Here is a 16,105-nt window from a genome sequence, read left to right as displayed (position 1 = left end):
GGAGGGAGAGACAGGGCGCTAAATAAGTCCTGCAATCCCGGCCGTGTCCCCACAGGGCAGTGTCTGTCTGCTGGGAGATGCAACAAAGCCAGATGGACGGACAGACGGACAGTGGACCAAGAAGCAGGCACATCACCTGCTCCTGGCAGAACCTGCATGGTGGGCACCTAGGTGTTCAGTGTGCAGTTATTTCAACGTGGCTGTGTGTTTGAGGTTTTCAGAGGAAAAGTAAAAGACTCTGCTGGAAAACAGCAGTTCCACAAACTGTTCAACAGAAAGTCACCACGTGGCCCAGCAAGCCCTCCCTCGTCGGCGCAGGCCCGGGAGAACTGAAAACACACATCCACACACGCGCCTGTGCGCCCATGGCCACAGCAGCCAGGGTGGAAACAGCCCAAGTGTCCACGGACAGGTGAGCAGATACACACACATGTCCCTCCACACCCAGGAACGTCACTCGGTAGCCCCGACACTCGCTACAACGTGGACAGACCTTGAGAACACGATGCTCCGTGAGAGAAGCCAGACGTGGACACACAGGGTGTGATTCCATTGACGGGAAGCATCCGGAACAGGCAAATCCACAGACACAGAGGGTGGATTCCTGGTCGTCAGGGGCTGGGGGAGGGGCTGGGGTTGCTTTTGGGGTGATGGAATGTTCTGGAACTGGACAGAGGGGCTGGTGGCACAACCCGGGTAATGTACCGAAAACCACTGCATTACACACTTTTCAAAAGGGTGAATTGTATGGCGTGTGAATTATATCTCAATAAAGGCGGCACCAAAATAAAAAAGAGAGGGGGAAGAAGATCCCTGGCTGCTTTCTCCGTGTCTCCCTCTGGCTTCCCAGTGCCCAGCCCACCCCCTGCCAGAGGGAATCTGGCTTCGGAACCCAGTGGCCAGCGCTGCCCCCTGCCAGGCACCCTCGGGGCCCTCGCCAGCTGCTGGGCCGCCTGGGAAGCCTCAAACCTGCAACCTCTGTTTTGTAAATGGGGAGCTCTCATTCCCCCTGCCCCCCCACCCCCGCATGGGGCAGAATCCAGGCCGGCTCATGCCATTTCCTTATTAGAGTTTATTGGTCCCCTGACACATGCAGGCCCCCGGCCGCCCCTCCCTGCAATCCTGCTGGCGCACAGAAGGGGAGTCGGGCCACCTCTGGAGGGTCGGGTTAGGGAAGCGGGCCGCTAGTGGCCGATGACCTTCTCGATCCAGGACTTATAGGGGGCCACGGCGGTGGCCACGGGGGGTTTGAAGATGTCGGTGCAGTTCTTAGAGCTGAAGGACAGGATTCCAGCCACTTGGCCTCTGCTGCATATCACGGGTCCTCCCGAGTCCCCCTGCCGAGGAAACAGAGCACCGGTCACCTTGCTGCCCACTGCGGGAGGTGGGGGGCAGGAGGCTGATTCCAGGGCAGAGACCCCTGCCCCCCTCTCCCTGCACCCTCCGTCCCCCGACCTCCTTCATTCCCTCCTCCCTTCCTTTCCTTTTAACTCTCTTTGCTCCTTCTTCCCACCGCAGGGCCTTTGCACATGCTCTATCTATGCCCTGATCTTCCTGGGTGCTGGAGTTCATGCCCCAGCTCTGCTGCTGGCTATGTGACCATGGGCAACCTCTCTGTGCCTCAGTTTCTGCACCTGAGAAATGGGCTCACGCTCGTGCCAACCTTCAGGACCCCCAGGGAATGGAGGGAGCAGGGCCTGGGGAGAGTTGGGGCTTGCCTGGGTGCCCAGCTGCTGGCCGATGAGGCGCCCCCCACCCCAGCGCCCTCACCTTGCAGGGGGCCTGGTTCTTGGAGTAGGCTGCCAGGCAGATCATGCGGGGGCTGATGTCACCCTGCCAAAACCGACTGTTGTTGCACATCCTGGCGTCCAGCACGTGCATATCTAGCTCCTGCAGTGCCCTGGCCAGTTGCCCACTCTGGTGGGTCACACCCCAGCCGGCCATGCTGCACCGCGCTCCTGCGGCCACTGCCTGGCGTCCTCGCGGCAAGGCCAGGGGCCGGATGGTCTTGCTGCGTTTCACCTTCCCATCCAGCTACAGGGAACAGAAAGGGGCAGGTGAGTGCAGGAGGGGACCTTGGGGGAGGGGAACACTGGGGGAGGGGCGATGAGGGAGGGGTTCCTGGGGGAGGGACAGTGGGGAGGGGACCCTGGGGGAGGGGAACACCACACTGAGGGAGGGGACCTGGAACTACCATTTCTCCCACTGGCAGCACCTTAAGCAGCGCGAGGTCATTCTTCAGATGGGGGGCTGGCTTGTATTCGGGGTGCAGGACCACCTCCCTGATGTGGCAGGTAAGGGCAGGGTCTCCGAGCACGTGGAGCCCCAGCACCAGCCTCAGCAGCTGTGTCCTGGGGGCACAAGATCAGGGTGTGGGCGGCAGCCCTGCAGCCTCAGGGGCACTCGGTGTCCCGCACCCCCTCACCCAGCCTCTCTCTGGGGTCCTTCCCCTGCTACTGCTCAGCCCGTTCTTCTCCCCACCTCCTCCAGTAAGCCTTCCCTGCTCCCACCCCTCCCCAGACTCCGCCCGGCCAGGGGCTTGTGCTGTGTGTGTCTTAAAAATGCTGACCCTCCCTGCCCCCACCACCAGCCTGGGGCTCCAGACAGCGCGTACGTTATGCCTCAACATCAGTGATTTGTTCAGAGGCTGGCAGTGACCTAGCTGGGCCCATCGGGACCTATCCTCATAAACTTGCCCAAACTAGAGAGGAAGAAGCTCTTTTTACAGGACTTAAGGGGGCCCATCCTTGCCACCATGGGAGAGAGCCTGCCTGATAATGTGGCCAGGGGGCAAGACAGCAGAGTTGAGACACAGGCAAGCTTTTGAGCCCCTCATGGGAGCACCTGGATCAAGCCATGCCTGAAGGCTGCCTCCTCTTGGCGTTTTCAGTTACATGAACCAACAGGTCCCTTTTGGTTATTTCACCCAGTTTGATCTGTGGTCTTTGTTACTGGCCAGACCAGAGGTAGGGCAGCTCTGGGATGGGTTGATTTGGTGGCTTCACAATGGCATCAGGGACCCAGGTTCCTCTCTGTGTTGGCCCTGCCAGCCTCATAGACCAGCTCTGTCCACATGGCCACAGGTGAGAGATATACTCCTGGGTGTCACAAGGGGCCTGACTCTGTCCACTTGGAAGGTGCTTTGTTGTAGCAGATAAACCATCCCCAGGAATCCTCACGGCCTAATGTCGCATACACACGCCTAAGGTCAGTGTCACATACGCACGCCTCAGCAATCACTGCAGAGGGCAAGGGGACCCCCCCCCTACAATGCTACAATTGGCTTAAATCTCTCAGGTGAGAGTGGGGATGACAGGATAGATTTGGGGACAGCTGGGGGGATGGGGGTGGGGCAGGGCAGGGTCACTCACGGATGGATCAGGCAGTGGGCAGCTGTCAACACCCACTGCCGGTTCACGAGGACCCCCCCACACAGGTGGGAGCCGGATTTCTGCAGCGAAACCATGTATGGGTGTGAGTTGCGGGCAGCCTCTCGACCCCCAATGATGTGGGTCTCAAACGTGTTGCCTCCTGGGGATGGGGAGAGAAAAAGCCAGGTTAGGGCTGGGTGCCCCACCCCTGCCATGACCCTGCAACTCCAGCTCTGCAGCCCTGGATGGAATGTTCTGGAATTAGACTATGGGGTTGGTTGCACAGCTCTGAATGCGCTGAAATTCTCTGAATTGTATCCTTTAAATGGGCAAATTGTACAGTATGTGAATGACATCTCAATAAAGCTGCTATAAAAACTGTTCTAAAACCAATCATGAATTAAAAGGATAAAAAAGTGCTCTAATGTGAATCAGCTCAAAATCTTCCTGGGATTCCCCATCGTGCTTTAAACATCTAAACTCCTCATGAGCCACGAGACACGCATCAGCTGACCCTGCTTCCTTCACACTCGCCCTCACCCACTCCAGCACTTGGGTCTCCCTGCCGCTCCTCCAGGGCACTGCCCTTGTTCCCACCTCAGGGCCTTTGCATGTACTGTTCTGGAAGCCTGGAGTGCATTTCCCCCAGACCTTCCGATGTCTGGCTGTCTCACTGGTCTCGGCCCAAAAGTCTTCTCCTCAGAGACCTCTTCCTCTTCCTCTTCCTCTGTTCTCTTCCAAGCACTCACCCCACCCTGGTGTTGTATCCCACACACTTCCGCTTTGCCTGTCTATTCCCACTAGCCTATGAGTGATGCAAGGACAGGCTCTGTGCCAGTCTTGTTTACAACAGGTCTAATACAATATATGGTCAGCAAATAAGGAAGGAAGCATGAGTGGATGGATAGATGGATGATGGATGGATGCTGGGTGATGGGTGATGGATGGATAGAACGAAGGAAGGAAAGAAGGGAGGGAGAAAGGATAGGGGTGGATGGTTGGGTTCCTACCCTGCTGGGTCACCAACTGATCACAGAACTATTGCCATCCAGCCAGGCCAGAAGAGTGGGATGCCCACCACGGCTGTCCTTCCATTTCACGCCTCCAGGTGCCGGTTCTAGCCGCGCATTCGTGATTTGGGAAGTCCGGCAGCCGGGGCTCCAATTCCAGCTCCGTCACTCCCTTCTGGGCAACCCAAGCTAGGCTGCCTCACTCTCTGGGCTGTGGTCTCCTGCCCCCGCAAGCTGGCGTCGTGTATAAACATACTAGCGCACCCTGCCTCCTGCGTGCTGCTGGGGGGCAAACAGCCTGCATCTGCCCCACATCCTGTGAATCCAGCTCGAGGGTGAGGTGTGAGGAGTACGCTCTACCCTCAGAGTCCCCCCTCAAGACAACTACAAGGGGAAATGCTTGATTTCACTTTGGAGAAGCCCGGCCAACCTCAGCTTCTCCAAGTGGTCGAACGGATCCACCAGGACAGGGAGAACACAGCCCCCCTCCGTGGGTCCTGTGGAAACTGCACCACCGGAGCCCAGTCTGGGAACGCAGCTGACAGGCCCACAGTGGCCAGAGGACCCGGGGGACATAGAGACGCTTCCAGAGCGCAGGGACCGAGGTCAGCAGGACGACGCAGTGACCCACAGAGGACCCCGTGGCGACAGTTGGAATAAGGTCTGTAGGTGAGCGGATAGGAAGGATGCTGAGAATCTACCAGTCACATAAGGGGCTGTCTTGGTTCTCAGAAGACTCACTGGAGCGCTTAGGGGTGAGGGGCAGCACGTCTGCAGCCCACTCTCAAAGGGCTCAGAAAAAGAATGATAAACATACCTATTTATATTTTACACGCACACCCAGGGTCGGGATGTGAGTGGAAGAGGGGATGACAAAGCAACTGGAGCCAGATGTTTACGACTGAGGAATTTAGGGAAGAGAAGATGGAAGTTATCTGCATGATTCCCTTGACTTGTCTGAAAAAGCAGAATTAAGTCAAAAGGAAAAGAATGTAAAATATCTGTCCTGATGGGGCCTCTCCTCTGCCCCAAGGCCTCGCCTCGCCCTCAGGCTTCACTTAGAAGAAGTCCTAACAGCTACTGTAGATAAAACTCACAGACCCTCAATCCACCTGCTAAACTCTCCGAGCCTCCACTGCACTGAGCTGTGAGATGATCTCCTCAGGAAGGGATCATGTGCCCTTAGCAGCCCTCTTCACACTTTTTTTTTTTTTTTGCGGTACGCGGGCCTCTCACTGCTGTGGCCTCTCCCGTTGCAGAGCACAGGCTCCGGACGCGCAGGCTCAGCGGCCATGGCTCACGGGCCCAGCCGCTCCGCGGCATGTGGGATCTTCCCGGACCGGGGCACGAACCCGCGTCCCCTGCATCGGCAGGCGGACTCTCAACCACTGCGCCACCAGGGAGGCCCCACACTTTTTTTTTTTTTAAATGCTTTTTTTGGGTCTCACTTTTTAAAAAAATTGAACTATAGTTGAGTTACAATGTTGTGTTAGTTTCAGGTGTACAGCAAAGTCATTCAGTTATAGATATATATTCTTTTTCAGTTTCTTTTCCGATTTTAGGTTATTATAAGATATTGGATACAGTTCCCTGTGCTAAACAGTGGGACCTTGTTGTTCATCTCTTTTATGTATAGTACTGTCTATCTGTTAATCCCAAACTCCTGATTTATGCCCCCCCATTTTTTTTCCCCCCACGCCTTGAAGCTTGTGGGATCTTAGTTCCCCCACCAGGCATTGAACCCAGACCCCGGCAGTGACAGCGCCAAGTCCGAGCCATTGGACTGCCAGGGAAGTCCCACATCCCTCCCATTTAAAAAAATTTATATTATCTTCTCACTAGGTCATCCACGTGCCCCGCACCAAACTGTTGGGGGAAAGTGAAACTCCTTCCCTCCCTCCGTGCCTCCCAGCTCTGGAGCCTCCTTCCAGAAATATTCCAGCAAAAGGGAATGGATTCTCACATACTGTCAGAAAAGAAACCCCCAGGACGGCGGGCATCCTCGGCCTTTTGCCCTTTGCTTAACCCACCATCTATTTTCAAGGCTGTTTCAAGGAAAGCCGCCTTGTGCTTTTGGGGCAGCCAACATGTCTTCAGCGGGGTCCCTTCTGAGGACGGGGGAGTTGTTTCCAGTCTCTGTTCTGATGCCCCGTGCCCTGTCTCCCACCCCCAGACCCCAGGTGCCACAGCTCTGGGCCTCAGTCTCCCCACCGCGCTCACCTGCCCACAGGGCTCCCAGGACCGCCAGCAGCAGCAGCATCGGGGATCGCGGGGCCTCCATGATGCTGGCCCCGGGCCCCCAGCGCCACCCACACCCACCCTTCCTGTGGGGGAGGTGACATTCACAGCTCTGGCTGTTCCACCTCTAAAAGATACAGACTCTCTGAAGACAAAACCCCGTCACCATGATCACACCTGACAAGCTGACGAGAAACCTTCATTAGCATCTACTGTCCCATCACGTTCAAGCTCCCATCTCACACATGGTGTTTTGTGGTTTCAGTGGTATTATCTCCTTGCCCTGTTGTCTTATTTTTGCAAAATACACACACCATAATTCACCATTTTAACCATTTTTAAGCGCACAGCTCGGCGGCACTAAGCACCTTCACATTGTCGTGCAGCCAGCCCATCATCATCTCTAGAACTTTCTCAATTTCCCAAACTGAAACTCTGTCCCCATGAAACACTGACTCCCCAGCCCTCCCCCAGCCCCTGGCCCCCACCATCTACTTCCTGTCTCTGTGGATCTGACTCCCCCAGGAACCCTCTGTGAGTGGAATCAGACACCATGTGTCCTTCTGTGTCTGGCTTCTCTCACTGAGCATCATGTCCTCAAGGTTCATCCCTGTGGTAGTAGGTGTCAGAATCTCCTGCCTTTTTAAGGCTCAATAATATTCCACTGCCTGGGTGGACCACACTGTTTAGTTTCTTTTTTTGTTTTTCTTTTGGCCATGCCATGGGGCTGGCGGGACCTTAGTTCCCCGACCAGGGATTGAACCCAGGTCCTCAGCAGTGAAAGCTCAGTGTCCTAACCACTGGACCACCAGGGAATTCCCCGGACCACATTGTGTTTATCCATCATCTGTCCATGGACATCTGGGGTCTTCAAGATTTTGGCAATTTTGAAGAAAGATGCTATGAACACTCGTGTGTTATGAGTACCTGGGGGGCTCCTGCAAATCCGAGGGTCCTAGCCAGGCTCAGCTAGGTCCTCCCTCCTTCGGTCCACCCCTCTCCTTGCTGCTCCCCGACACCACGTGACCCCGACCAGCCAATCAGAGCACACCCCGTACCCCCTGGCCACAGGGTTCGGTTCAGGGTAGAGGACCACCTTAAGCCCTAAAGCAGCTCAGTGAAGACTGTGGCCCGCATTTCTTCTGGAACTTTTCAGACGGCCCTTACTCTCTGCTGGACTTGGAAAGATGTCACCCTGGGTGTGGGTGGGCCCAAGGCGAGAGGCGTCCACCTGAGAATGAGGCCCACACAGAGGAAGCTGACCACACGCTCAGTGCCTGAAACCACAGTTCTGGAGGCTGCAAGCAGGAAATGGGCTTCATGGGGCAAAGGTCCAGGTGTGGGCCGGCCTGGTTCCTCTGGGGCTACAGGGGAGAATTATTTCCTGCCTTTTCCAGCATCTAGAGACAGAGATGCGGGGATTCGGGCATGGACGTTTTCAGAGCTGTTATTCTGCCGACCACAGGTAGGGGGAGACAAGAGTCAGGGCACAGCCAGCACCTGGCTCCAGCTGTGCCTGAAACCCCCGCCCTGTCAGTCACGGAAGCCAGTGAAATTCTCCTGCACTTGAGTCAGTGTGATGAGTCAAGCGTTCTTCCCTGTGATGCTGAAAGGGTTGTGATAAATAAAGAAGACTCGGATGAAAAATGGGTCACAGAGGAGGATGAGATCGCCCCGATGCTGGGGCTCTGAGGCCAGATGCAAACCGTCCACCTCTCCTCTGACTGCGTCTGGCACACGAGGCTAAGGTTGTCTTCACCCAGGAGGGCTTGTGAGGCCAGGGTTCAGTTTAAGAAAAATGAGTATTTATAGGGTGTTCACGTGTCCTACCTTGTTTAATCTTTCTAATAACCCCAGGAAGTAGGTTTCATTGGTATTGGGGGGCAGGGGAGGGCGCCATATTTTGGCAACTAAGAAGAGACGAATTTCAGATACACGACAAGTAACTTTTTGGTATGATTACATCCCAAACATTACATGGGATGATCTGAGAGTAAAAACAGTTTGTTTACCTGAAATCCACGTTGAACCAGGCAAACCCAACGCTGAGGCCCCCGGGGGGGAGCACAGGATCCCGAGGCCCCGGGGCGAGGCAACTGCGTGCACAAGCTCCTTTGGATCTGGGGACAAGAGCTGGGCGTTTACACCCCGGCTTCCATCCTCAGACGCTCCCTAGAGGGTGGGTCCTCGACCCCTCCCCTTGGGTCTGGGGGCTCACGCCTGTTCCCATCTGTCCTGTGCAGGGCAAGAGGCACCGCGTGACCCTAGGGCTGGTGGGCACTGGCCTGGCCCCTGGGCCCTCATCCTCCCGGCCCTGAGGCTCCGGTCATCTAGGCGGTGGGGCAGTGACATGCACCCCTCCCTCCCCACACCCACGTGACCCCGACCCACACAAGCCGAGCGTGATGAAGGGTGAGCACCGAGTCTGGATCTGTTTGTTACAGAATCCCGGGGAAGGGGAGAAGGGGTCCCAGGGGAGCAGAGGGGCTGGACCCACAGGCCCAAGGGTGGTGGCAGGTGGGATAACCTTTCCCGTAAACGCCCAGACGGTATTTCTGGCTTTTGGCCCAGACGCTAGGTTGCAATCACTCCGTTCTAAAGCAGGGGAAGAAATGGGTGTGACTTTGTTCCAATAAAACTTTATTTTTGCCCAGGAGCTGGGGCTTCGGACCCCCGGGGCCACCCCTCAGCCCCAAGAACACACCCCAGGCCCCCGCCTGGCCAGACCCTGGTCTCTGCGGCCCCTCCCCCCAAATCAGCAAACCTGACAGGAGACCCCTGGGGAGCTTCCAGGTTCGGAGGGGCGGCTGCCGCCTGCCTGTCTCGGGTCACATGCATGGCACCAGGGCCTGCGTCCCCGCCTGGGCCCCGTTGGCCTCACGGCCAAGGAGAGGTTGGTCCTCGGGCTTCTCATAAAGTCGCTTTATTTAGATTCCAAACAACCGCAAGCAGAGAGAAGAGGTGACCCCGAGTCAATCTGTCCGCTCTCAAGCCGGGACCCCGAGTCTCTGGCTCCAGCTGGTGGGTGGGGCGGGCGGGCCAGGGTCCCCGAGCGGCGTCCGGCCCAGGCGGGGCCGCGAGCGCAGCGGCCTCCCCGGAGGCGGAGGGGACAGGGCGGACGCAGTGTCCGGAGGTAGTGGCGGCGGCAGAGAGTGGGCGGCTGAGGTAAAATCTGTCAGTTTATTTGCGGAAACGCGGGGTCAGGACTCCTCGGTGCCCGAGTCGTCCTCGTCCCCGAAGCAGCTGTCGGCCTCGGCCTCGGCCTCGGCATCCTCGTAGTAGTCGTCGTAGAAGAGGTCCGAGCCCTCGTCAGGCGCTGGGGCCTTGGTCTTCACACAGTACTCGGCCAGCGTGGTGGGCACCTTCACGCCGTCCCGCTCCGCGTCCACCTTGGTCCCCAGGACCTGCTTCCTGCGGAGAGAAGCGGGGTCTGCCTCATTGCGGCCGGCAGCCCTGGGGCCCCCGCGCTCGCTCCCGTGAAACAACACAGGACAACCGGGGCGACGGCCGGGCCATGGGGGCCAGCGACAGGATGGCCGGGGCAGAGCAGACGGGCCCAACCACTCATGGCCCCCGCGTGTGCACGGGCCTCTGATCACACACGCGCGCACAGACACGAGCACACACGTGTGGGAGGCGGTGGAACGCGGGCTCTGAACCAGGATGAGGGCTGTGCAGACACAGGGAGGGTGTCGGCTCATCAGGAAGAGAAGCGCATTTCGGCCCTGGCCGCTGAGGTCAGGCGAGGTGGGAGCAGCCACGGCGCTGGGCTGGGTCAGTGGGCGAGGGGCAGGGTGGAGGGTGGCGGGTCGGGTGGGCGGGGTCGCTCAGCAGCCCCAGGGGAAGGGCCAGCCACTGGGAGGCACCCGTGGCGGGACTCGGCACACCCCCACCAGGCCGGGGTCCCGGGTCCTCTCCTCTCTGTACTTGAGCGTCTTCCTGTCACCAGCACCGTGTCTCCTGCACGCGCTTTCCGTCCGGAGCTTTATCCGACTGACGGTAGCCGGCAGGAGCTCTGACCGCACCTGCTGCGCCTGGGGTCCCACCACCCGACAGGGCCGGTGGGCTTTCTGGAGCTCCCACCATGGGGTCGTGCGGCCGGCCCATGGGCACAGGTCCCCACAGCTGCGTGGACACGGTGGGTGAGCATGCGCCTGGATGCGGGTGAGGACGAGAACTGTTTCCCCGGGTGAATGCTGGGCCTGGGGGGGGGCCTGGGTCGTCATGGAGACGTGTCTGACCTACTCCCTTTTCCAAGGAGCAAATGACAGACTAAAAACCTCTTTGGAGGAGACTTAGTGAAGCGTTTAGTTTGTCATGAAACAAGTCACAGACCCCAGGGGCTCCTAGAGCAGCTCACGGGACACAACAAACACAACAGGGCAGAGCGCGCAGGCCCCTGGGGAATGTTTCACACAGACTCCCCTGCGAGGCCGGGCACCTGCCTGTTCACGGGGAAAAACAGAAAACAACAGAAATGAGAGGAGTTCATCCTGGCAAACTCCTAAGCGATGCGCTGCTTTTATAACCAGGAGAAACTGAGTTTTCGTAAAAGAAGTTACCTCCTAAACATGCTCGTACCACACGGCTTTGCTGCCTTTAGAGAGTAACTCCAAGTCTCAAAATTGCGACATTCGCTCCCGTTAGGTGAAATGATAGAACACCCCGCACAGCACGGTCCCGGAGGAGACCGCGTGGGGAAAAGCACGGGGCCACGCACACGCGTGCACGCCCCAGCACGCAGGGTCCGCGTACACGGGGGATGGGGGGTACCAGTGGGATCGCTGACCTTACAGTGTCAAAGCAGAAGGATGTGGCAAGACCCTGCTAGATCCTGGCGGACGCCAGGCCGTTTCTCTCTGTGTGAGGTGCATGTACCCACACGCCACGCACACGAGACACACACACACACGCCACGTCCACACACGATAGTACATATGTGGGCCACACGCTTCACGAGAGAAAGACCCCAGCTTTTCCGGCAAGAGGGGGAGGGCTCAGGAGGGCCACCCTGCCTCCCCAGGCCCCAGGCCCACTCACCGGATGATGTCCGTATACTCGCGGTCCTTGCCTTTGCTTTCTTTCCACTTCCTGTACATCACGGAAGCGTCCACGTTGGCCGGTGAGAAGGTGTTGGGCTCGTTGAGGAGGGAGATGACGCTCAGGAGGATGGTCCTAGGGGAGGCGGCAGGAGTCGGCGTGGGGGGTCCACGGCCCAGGGGCTGCCTGCCCGGGAGCCTCATGCCCCGAGCCGGCCCGCCACCCTCCACCTGCCCTCTGCGGCGTGCCAGGCTCCTGGGACGGGACATGGTGGACAGCCAAGGCCAGGACCATCTTCCCTCCGTTGGAGCAGGCCTGTCCCCTCCCTGGGGCATCCTGCCTGGAGAGTGGGTCCCCTGTGCCACTCATTCCCGCTCCAGCCTGGGGAGGAGGAGAGTGCCCGGGCCGCTCAGGGTGAGCACAGCACCAGGGGATGGAAGGGCTGTGCTCCCTGGGGCTCGAGGAAGGAGGGGGGACCCCAGGGGCACGCAGACACGGCCACAGGAGTCCCAGAGACCATTCCTGAAGGTGGGTGGGGCAGGGATGGCAGGAAATGGAGGAGAGGCCGGCAGGGACGGGGGCTCTGGCGGGAGGTGGCTCCCACAGACGCTGCCACCCCACAGGGAGCTGCATCCTCCCGTGTCCACGTCCCCAGGGCTGGCCTGCCCGACGCCGACTGCCTCACCTGACGTTCTGCGTGGGGTTCCACCGCTCCGAGGGCAGCTCCCCGCTCTGGGGGTCATCGACGGGGGGGTGGAGGATGGAGATGCACACGTCCCCAGTCTGTGTGGCATGGGGGGGTTCAGCACCCATGAGGCTCCCGTCCACACGCCCCCTGCCCCACCCCGCCCCCTGGAGGAGCAGGCTCACCTCGTAGATGTTGGGGTGCCACATCTTGGTCAGGAAGCGAAAGGCCGGCGGAGAGTAGGGGTAGTCAATGGGGAACTTGAGGCGCGCCTGGTGGGGGAGAGCAGAGGCTCAGCCAGGGCCGGGTCAGGCCGCCCAAGACCACACACAGCGGTCAGCCTGGGACTCGCCTGCCTCCGGCGCCCCTCACGGGCCAGGGGCTTTTCGGGGTCACCGAGCTGAGCTGACGACCCCGGTCCCTGCCCTGCTGTCAGTGGCTGGGGGTGGGGGGGGAGTGTGTGGGCACTCGCCGGGGTGCAGCTCCAGGCCCGTCCCAGCCCAGGCCTCTGGGGGGACCAGAGCCCTGGCCCCAGGGAGCGTGGTGGGCCCAGTCCTGGGAGCCGGGTGCCCGAGCACCGCGCTGGGCTCCCAGCCTTAGTCTCCAACCTGTGGGGAGGATTAAAATAGATGGGTGTTCACTGGGCAGGCGCCGGGGGCGGAGATGAGTCAGCACCAGGCGGACAGGCTCTTTGCCCGCAGGTGTCAGTCCTGGGGGGTCAGGAAGGCAACCGGGAAGGTCACGGGCAGACGGGGGAGGGCTGCGAGGGAGAGTTATGCCCCGGCCTCGCCTGTTTACGCCCCAGTCCTGGGATCCTGATGGTGCTTCAGGCTCTAGGGGCCAACGTGGGACAAGAGGGGGCTGCAGGCCCCCCCATCTTTGGAGAATCGTCCTCCTGGGCAGGGGGCGCTGGGGGCACTCGGGGGAGGGCCCTCTGTTCTGGAGTGAACGTGTTGAGGCCTGAAGTCAGTCTGGAACTTGGGCCTCAGACCCTGCCCCTTGGTCCCGCCAAGCCCAGGGCTGCGTTTCTAAGTGAAGACAGAGACCAGCTGAGGCCTCCTTAGCGGAGGAGGGGGACAGGCCTCCCCTCACCAAACACCCATCAAGTCCCAGAGATGCCTTGACTGCTGTGCCAACTGAGGCTCAGAGAAGGAGAGCACCTTGCCTGAGGGCACACAGAATGCAGCTGTGGAGGGGCTCCCCAACCCAGGTCTCTGGGGCAGCCCTCAGCACACGCTGCCCGGAGCCCCTCTGGCTTGTAAGGGGGAGGGGGTGAGGCTGGGCGGGCTGAGAGGAAGGTGCTGGAAAGCGATGGTGCCCCCCCCGGGCACTTCCAGCCCCTGTATTTCCACATATTTCCCCCCACTCCCCAGCCAACCACATCAGAACAGGAGGATGTGAGGGTGGCAGAACCACTGTGGGTCCCACGCTGCCTTCCTCGAGGTCAGACTCTCGCGGCAAACGCGATCAGATTTGTGGCGCCCCTCCCTAGCCCAGGTTTCTAGAATAACAGGATCATCCCCCCAAAGCCAGCCTGGAAGGTCCTACCCACAATCCCTTGCAAACAGTGGGCAGTAGCCAGAAACCCACGTCCTTTCCTTTCCTTCCAGTCCAGCACCCTTGCTCAGAGTCCCGGCCTGGCCTCAGGGTGGGACTCATGCTATTCCAGCTCTGAGTGGGGCCCTTATCCTCACAGCCAACAGCTCCCAGATGCAGACAAAAGAGGCTCAGGGACGAGGGTTGGTTAAACCATTTGGGGACCAGCCCCCAATCCATGTCCTGCACGGGGAAGACGGATTCCACATCAGAACTCAGCCCAGGGCTGTCCACGCTCATCCCCCCATCCCACCCCAGCAACAAGGGAATCTCAACTCAAGAATCACCCCAGCAGGCCAGCCTGCCCCCTCCCGGCCCCTGAGCAGGCGTGGCTAAAATGTTAGCCAAAACTGCAAACACAGACATCTGTCCGGGCAGTGCCAGCCCCACCCCACCACCGCCCGGGCCTCCCAGCCTGGCCGCTGGGCTCTTGGCAGGCGGCATTGGGGGTGTTCCAGCTGAGGGCCCAGGCTCCGCTTCTCTTACAAGGAGACCCCCTGTCTTGTCCGTCTGGCTCGAGGAGCAAAGTTCTTTGATCTGGGAGGGGTCCTGCCAACACCACATCTGGACTCATATCCTGTCCAGGTACTGGCCTGGGTCCTCGTCACACTTGTCAGAAACACAGCCGGTCCCCGGGACAGCCCTGGCCTCCCCGCTCACAGAGCGCCCAGAAGCGACCCAGGGCAGGAGACGTGGGGCCCAAGAAGCCGCCTGCTCAGAGGAACCTGAGAAAGGCCAGCCGGGGCACAGAAGAGCCTAAGCTTCTGAGGCCGGGCCTGGGTGGGCTCTGTGCTGTGGCTCCCGGGGACAGGGCTGAGGGTGGGAGCGACGGCCGGACAGAACACGTTACATAAGGCTCAGGATGAAGCCCAGAGGGCTTGGCCCACTGCTATCGGCCAGGGTGGCCGCTTTCCAAGCAGGTCCCGGCTGCCAGCCCCATCCGGGCCTTTGTTGGAACCCGAGCCAGTGGCCGAGCCAGCCCCCAGGCGGGGGGCCTCCCTCCCTCCCAACAGTGCTGGCTGGTTCTGGGGAGGCCTCTTTGTCCGCTCCGGGCAGCGGGCAGGGCCAGGAGGAGGGGGACGGGCACCAGAGGCTGGGGGAAGCAAAGGCCCCGCACCCAGAGAAACAGGGAGGGTCCCGGGCCTCCCCTCTGGGGACATGAAGCGGCCTTAGAGGGAAGAGGCGCTTCTCGGGGACTCCTAGGGCCAGAGGGGTTGACCGAGGGCCCCTAGCTCGCCAGAGGCGGTCAGGCAGCGGGGCAGAAGGAAGGGGCCCCGGGAGGAGGAGGGACAGAGGATGGGGGCCCCGCGAGGAGAAGACGGAGAGGGAAGGAACCCCGTGAGTAGGAGAGACAGTGAGAACGGGTCCCACCAGGGGAGAGGACGGGGGCAGGGGGCAGAGGTGGGGGAGGGGCCCCGAGGAGCCGGAGGAGGGGGTCGCCGCCCCCTGACCCCGCCGCTCACCTTGAAGTAGCCGCCCTCGTAGTAGGTGTTGGGGGGCCCGAAGATGGCCACCTCCCAGTTGTACAGGTCGCCCTCGTCCACCAGGGTCACCCGGAAGCCCTCCACCGGCTCCTCCTGCAGCCCCTTGAGCTCCAGAAGCAGGGCCTTCTGTGAGCTGGGCACCAGCGGCCGGGCCATGGCGGCGGCGGACGGGGCCGGGGCCGGGGGCGCTTGGGGCCGCGGGGCCGTGGGGGCACGGGACGGGCAGGGGCCGGGGCCTCCTTCTTCGTCCACCGCCCGGAGCCGCCGGGCGCTCCAGTAGCTCTGCACCGCCGCCCGGCGCTCACCTCAGCCTCCGCGCCCCGCCCCCGCCGCCCGCGCTTGCGCTCCGCCCGCCCTGACCGCGCCTGCGCGCCCCTCCGCGGGGCACGCCGGGAAGCGATCCCTGCCACTGCCGCCGAGCGCGCCGCCGGGAGCCGGGGGCTGCGCCCGTAGGCCCTTTGCCGTTCCCGACACCCTGGGAGGCCGCCGCTGCCGCCCCAGCTCGGACGAGCGGCCGGGACCCCTGTGCGCGGGGCCGCGGGCAGGGCTGCGCTGCGCCGCCGGGCTCGGCCCGCCGCGCTTTTGTGGCCTTTTTGTGACGTCTCGTCGCGGGGCGGGGCCGGGTCGGAGCTGTCCGGAGCCTCAGTTTCCCCGGGGGCGCTGGAGCCAGGAGGGTCCCGC

The 16,105-nt window shown here is 60.7% G+C and overlaps 2 protein-coding genes across 3 annotated transcripts; both read right to left on the bottom strand.

The window, feature by feature from the left end:
* Positions 1–1,076: 1,076 nt before the first annotated feature.
* On the bottom strand, positions 1,077–8,753 carry GZMM (granzyme M). 2 transcript variants are annotated; one of them, XM_060006500.1, is made up of 5 exons: positions 8,632–8,753; positions 3,372–3,531; positions 2,216–2,351; positions 1,771–2,034; positions 1,077–1,337 (listed from the first exon to the last, which is right to left on the bottom strand). In XM_060006500.1, exons 2-5 carry the CDS (start codon positions 3,464–3,466, stop codon positions 1,185–1,187), a joined length of 648 nt encoding a protein of 215 aa, XP_059862483.1. In that variant the 5' UTR covers positions 3,467–3,531; positions 8,632–8,753; the 3' UTR covers positions 1,077–1,184. The 2 variants fall into 2 exon arrangements, with proteins under 2 accessions (XP_059862483.1, XP_059862482.1); XM_060006499.1 differs by lacking the exon at positions 8,632–8,753 and adding an exon at positions 6,602–6,708.
* Positions 8,754–9,238: 485 nt separating this feature from the next.
* Positions 9,239–15,718, bottom strand: CDC34 (cell division cycle 34, ubiqiutin conjugating enzyme). Its single transcript, XM_060007220.1, has 5 exons — positions 15,404–15,718; positions 12,530–12,616; positions 12,345–12,442; positions 11,660–11,794; positions 9,239–10,030 (listed from the first exon to the last, which is right to left on the bottom strand). The coding sequence occupies exons 1-5, from the start codon at positions 15,578–15,580 to the stop codon at positions 9,820–9,822; spliced, it is 708 nt and encodes a 235-aa protein (XP_059863203.1). The 5' UTR covers positions 15,581–15,718; the 3' UTR covers positions 9,239–9,819.
* Between the last annotated feature and the right edge of the window lie 387 nt (positions 15,719–16,105).

Source organism: Delphinus delphis, chromosome 3 (genome assembly GCF_949987515.2).
Source record: "Delphinus delphis chromosome 3, mDelDel1.2, whole genome shotgun sequence".
NCBI lineage: Eukaryota > Metazoa > Chordata > Mammalia > Artiodactyla > Delphinidae > Delphinus > Delphinus delphis.
Note: the sequence above shows the minus strand (reverse complement) of the source record. Positions and strands in the feature narration are given on the sequence as shown.